Source organism: Palaemon carinicauda, chromosome 5, assembly GCF_036898095.1.
Source record: "Palaemon carinicauda isolate YSFRI2023 chromosome 5, ASM3689809v2, whole genome shotgun sequence".
NCBI lineage: Eukaryota > Metazoa > Arthropoda > Malacostraca > Decapoda > Palaemonidae > Palaemon > Palaemon carinicauda.
In genome coordinates this window covers 192,568,639-192,574,638 of record NC_090729.1, presented here as the reverse complement: position 1 = coordinate 192,574,638, position 6,000 = coordinate 192,568,639, and the positions used below count along the sequence as shown (strand labels likewise).

General features: G+C 31.4%; 1 protein-coding gene across 1 annotated transcript in view; it reads left to right on the top strand.

The window, feature by feature from the left end:
- Positions 1–6,000, top strand: part of LOC137641694 (serine-rich adhesin for platelets-like) — a 289,845-nt gene that overhangs the window by 271,834 nt on the left and 12,011 nt on the right. Inside the window, exon 2 of the mRNA XM_068374499.1 lies at positions 1–635. This exon is cut by the window's left edge and continues 905 nt beyond it. Coding sequence (XP_068230600.1) covers positions 1–635 — 635 coding nt within the window. The remainder of the gene's footprint in view (positions 636–6,000) is intronic.

Sequence of the window (6,000 nt, the reverse complement as noted above, 5' to 3'; positions counted from 1 at the left end):
ATTACAAATTCTTGAGTAAAGTCGACAGCAAGTATAGAAAGAGTCAAGCGAGAGAGAAGGCCAACGAGAAGAAGGCCAATGGAGAGGATATCCCAGAGATAAAGGCACCGGTGGCCCAGCCACCATCCCCGTCTGATAACGCTAATGTCATTCTGTCAGGGACTGTCACGTCTGCGGGAGATAATCTGTTCGTAGAGAACCAACGGCATTCTTCTTCAGTAGTCTCTTCCTCCTCGTCTTCGTCGTTACAGTCCTCCTCGTCCTCCTCCTGTTCCTCTTCGTCCTTATCCCCACAATACGGTGCGTTGCCTTATTCCGTGACGTCCTTCCTCAACACCCAGTTCTCTCACCTGGTGGAGGATTCGCCTCCGTCATCCTACGGCGTTATCAACGACATCATAGAAGAAGAGGAAGACAGCGAGTGCGACTTGAGTGAGTTTATGGTGTGCGCTGAGGAGAGCAGCTGTTTCGAGAGGAGCCTCGAGGATAAACTCGAAATGTTGGACGACAAAGAAATCGAGGACAACGACAGGGACAGTCTCGAGTACAGTAACAGCGAGTTCAACCTAAGTCCGCAGAAAAGACAGGATCTGAAGCTGAATTTAGTCAAGCCTCAACACGCTGCCATTAATAAGGTAAGACGCATTTACAGAAGTTCAAACTTGAAAGGAATGTGTTTACAGAAGTTCAAACTTGGAGCAAATGTGTTCACAGAAGTTCAGACTTGAAGCAAATGTGTTTACAGAAGTTAAAACTTGGAGCGAATGTGTTAAAGAAGTTCAGACTTGAAGCGAATGTGTTTACAGAAGTTAAAACTTGAAGCAAATGTCTTACAGAAGTTCAAACTTGAAGAGAATGTTATGTTGAACAGGCTGACTGACATGAGTCTCTTTTCATATTCAGTACTTTTCATATAGTTTATTCATTTCCTTGCTTCCTTCACTTACAGGGTTATGTTTCCCTGTTGTAACCATTAGGTTTATAACATCCTGCTTTTCCAACAATGGTTATAATTTACCTAGCAATATTATGTTTTAGTGTAGTGCCCTGTCAGCGAATGTGTAAACAGCGTGTAGGTCGTTGCAAGAAAATGTAAACAGCAACTGCAACCTGCAGTTGTGTAATACAATTTTAGTTTTACTGTTTTCAAATTCCCCGAAAGTATTATAAGAATACCAGGTAAATAGCTCTTTAGTTTGTCTATGTAGATAATGCTTCTGGTGGTTTAGTAATGAAACAATAACAAGTCTCTTTATGCTGCAATTAAAATTGACATTACTGAGATGGTAACAGTGGTTAATCATCTATTGAAAATTACTGATCAATATCCCCTGTAAAATAAGCTAAAATTACAGATCAACATCCCCTCTAAAATAAGAAAATTAATGATCAACATCCCTTTAAAATAAGACAAAATTAACGATCAACATCCCCTTTAAAATAAGACAAAATTAACAACCTACATCCTATCTAAAATAAGGAAAAAATTAATGATCATATACTAATAAATAGGAGAGAGAAAAAACATATTTCAAAGCTTAATTCGTACGTAATGCGGGCGAAAAATACGAAAAATAACTTCCAAAAAGGATGACAGCCCATTTCTGAATGGAGTTAGCAACCATATCGAAAGGGTGACATAAGTTGGATGAGGCCAAAAGAAATTATCTAAAAGTATACACTGAAATTTCTTTAATAATCAATATTTTTTCACTTCTTTGCTCGACGTTTTATCACTATTATCTGATAAGCAATTTGATAAGCATCACGTGAAATGCATTCAGTAGTATAAAAACAATTTTATTAAAAATAAAAAAAAAGATTACATAAAAGGGAATACTTATCGATTTATAATGTTTTATTGGTGGTTATTGTTGTTACTGTTTTTAAAATATCTTAATTGTTCAGTAGTTCTCTTGTAGTTTATTTATTTCCTTGTTTCCTTTTCCCCTCGCCACCACATTTTAATTGGCTGCCTTCCAGCACTGCCGAAAGAATACATCCACATATAAATAAAGTTTTTTAGTGTCGGAATAATTATTTGATTTCCATTGTTCATTAATTCTCTTGCAGTTTATTTACTTCCTTGTTTCTTTTCTCGCTGAGATATATTCCCTGTTGGAGCCAGCTCTTAGGATTATAGCATCCTGCTTTTCCAACTACGTTTGTAGCTTAGCTAATAATAAATAATAATAAATAATAATAATAAATAAATAATAACTATTAACTAATAAATAATAATAAATAATAATAACAAAAATTATAAAAATAATAACAATAATAATAATAATAATAATAATATTAATAATAATAATAATAACAATAACAATAATAATAATAACAATAACAATAATAATAACAACAATAACAATAATAATAATAACAACAACAACAACAACAATAATAATGATAATAATAATAATAACACATTAGGAAGGGCGGCTATAAATCTTAACAGCGCTCAAGATATCAAGTCTTAAAATACTCGAGTTTCATTCACCATGACATCTTAAAAGCTTCGCCTTTCAGAATATTAATATCACTTTTACGTGGTTCAAATGTTGATAGGAATATAATTATCATATCTGGCATTAGGTATAAATCCTGTGTTATATTTAGAATGACACTTTATAAAGCCTGTGATATATTTAGAATGACACTTTATAAAGCCTGTGATATATTTAGAATGACACTTTATAAAGCCTGTGATATATTTAGAATGACACTTTATAAATTCTATGATATATTTAGAATGAAACAATAAATCTTATGATATGTTTAGAATGACACTATAATTCCTAATATATATTTAGAGTGACACTTTATAAATCCTATGATATATTTAGAATGAAACAATAAATCCTATGATATATTTAGAATGACACTGTAAATCCTGTGATATATTTAGAATGATACCTTATAAATCCTATTATTTACAATGACGCTTTATAAATCCTATGAAATATTTAGTATGACACTTATAAATCCAATGATATATTTAGAATGACACTATAAATCCTATAATATATTTTGAATAACGCTTTATATATCCTATGATATCTAGTATGACACTTCATAAATCCTATGATATGTTTAGAATGACTTTATAAATCCTGTGATACAATTAGAATGACACTTTATAAATCCTGCGTTATATTTAGAATGACACTTTATAAAGCCTATGATATATTTAGAATGACACTATAAATCCTATGATATGTTTAGATTGACACTATCCTATGATATATTTAGAATGCCACTATAAATCCTGTGATATATTTAAAATGACACTTTATAAATCTTATTATATGTTTAGAATGACACTATAATTCCTAAGATATATTTAGAGTGACACTTTGTAAATCCTATGATATATTTAGAATGACACTTTGTAAAATCCTATGATATATTCAGAGTGACTCTTTATAAATCATGTGATACATTTAGAATGGCACTTTGTAAAATCCTATGATATATTCAGAACGACACTTTATAAAATCATGTGATACATTTAGAATGGCACTTTGTAAATCCTATGATATATTCAGAACGACACTTTATAAATCATGTGATACATTTAGAATGGCACTTTGTAAATCCTATGATATATTCAGAACGACACTTTATAAATCATGTGATACATTTAGAATGGCACTTTGTAAATCCTATGATATATTCAGAACGACACTTTATAAAGTCTGTGATACATTTAGAATGGCACTTTATAAATCCTATGATATATTTAGAACGACACTTTATAAAGCCTGTGATATATTTAGAACGACACTTTATAAAGCCTGTGATACATTTAGAATGGCACTTTATAAATCCTATGATATATTTAGAACGACACTTTATAAAGCCTGTGATACATTTAAAATGGCACTTTGTAAATCCTATGATATATTTAGAACGACACTTATAAAGCCTGTGATACATTTAGAATGGCACTTTATAAATCCTATGATATATTTAGAACGACACTTTATAAAGCCTGTGATACATTTAGAATGGCACTTTGTAAATCCTATGATATATTTAGAACGACACTTTATAAATCCTGTGATACATTTAGAATGGCACTTTGTAAATCCCAATATATAGTTAGAATGTCCCTTTATAAAGCCTGTGATATATTTAGAGTGACACTATAAATTCTATGATATATTTAGAACGACACTTTATAAATCCAATGCTATATTTAGAATGACACTTTATAAATCCAATGCTATATTTAGAATGACACTTTATAAATCCAATGCTATATTTAGAATGACACTTTATAAATCCAATGCTATATTTAGAATGACACTTTATAAATCCAATGCTATATTTAGAATGACACTTTATAAATCCAATGCTATATTTAGAATGACACTTTATAAATCCAATGCTATATTTAGAATGACACTTTATAAATCCAATGCTATATTTACAATGAAACTTTATAAATCCAATGCTATATTTAGAATGACACTTTATAAATCCAATGATGTATTTAGAATGACACTTTTAAAAATAAGTGATTTACACAAAATTTAAAAGTAAATTATAAAGTAAATTTTGGTCCGGCTACAACTGTATTCTTTACGTGATTGGCAAAATATAACTCATAAATCAAGAAAAAGTTTCTGTATATATAAATATTTAGCCGTGATTTTTGATGGGTCACGTATACTAGTTTAGGTGTAAATAGTAAATTATACAGGTACTCATCTAAGTTCAAAATTAAAGCATGGAGGTAGGAGGAGAGGAACGCCTTGGGAGATTAATGGGATTGAATAAGAGAAGATATGAGGGAAGTGAATGGGGAGATGCCTAAAAAAAAAAAAAAAAAAAAAAAAAAAAAAAAAAAAAAAAAAAAAAAAAAAAAAAAAAAAAAAGGCGATTAAAATGCTAATGCAATAGCTCAATGTAATTCTAAAGAAAAGTATGTGCGTTTGTATGTATTACGTATAAACCGACGTGAAAGATATGAAAGATTTATTTTTAATGTTGTTACTGTTCTTGAAATATTTTAGTTTGGTTGTTAATTACTTCTGTTGTAGTTTCCTTATTTCCTTTTCTTCACTGGGCTATTTCCCCTGTTGGAGCCCTATGGCTTACAGCATCCTGCTCTTCAAACTAGGGTTGTAGCTTAGCATATAATAATAATAATAATAATAATAATAATAAAAATAATCATAATAATAATAATAACAATAATGATAATGACACTATGCACGTGTATGGTATATGATAACGTCTCTGCCTGGTGTTTGCCAGCCGGGAGTTTGAATCCCACCCAGACTCGTTAGTTTCTTTAGTGTCCTCAACCTTACCATCCTTGTGAGCTAAGTTTGGGGGGGTTAGGGGGAATCTATAGGTCTTTCTACTGAGTCATCAGCAGCCATTGCCTGGCACTCCCTGGTCTTAGCTTGGATGAAGAGGGGGCTTGGGCGCTGGTGATATGGTCAGTCTCTAGGGCATTGTCCTGCTTGTTAGGGCTATGTCACTGTCCTTTGCCTCAGCCATTCATGAGCGGCCTTTAAACCAGGGAACAACACGCTTGCATAAAAGTATTTCAAAGGTAAATATTTGCCCGACACGTGATGAACATAAAATATGTAAATATGCTCAGAAAAATGATAAGCGAAAAGACTTGACTGGAGTTGGAAGTTTCGTCTCATTAGTTACTTGAAAAGATGAAATTACTAATGCCAATCAAGTCTTTTTCACTATTTATATCGTAGTTTTATTTACATAATTTATGCTTATCACGTGCCAGCTTTCGTGACTTCTACACACATACACACATCTATACACACACACACACACACACACACACACATATATATATATATATATATATATATATATATATATATATATATATATATATATATATTATTTATATATTACATATAAATATATATCATGCCATTTCTAAAGAGAGAGAGAGAGAGAGAGAGGAGGAGAGAGAGGAGGAGAGAGAGAGAGAGAGAGAGAGAGAGAGAGACG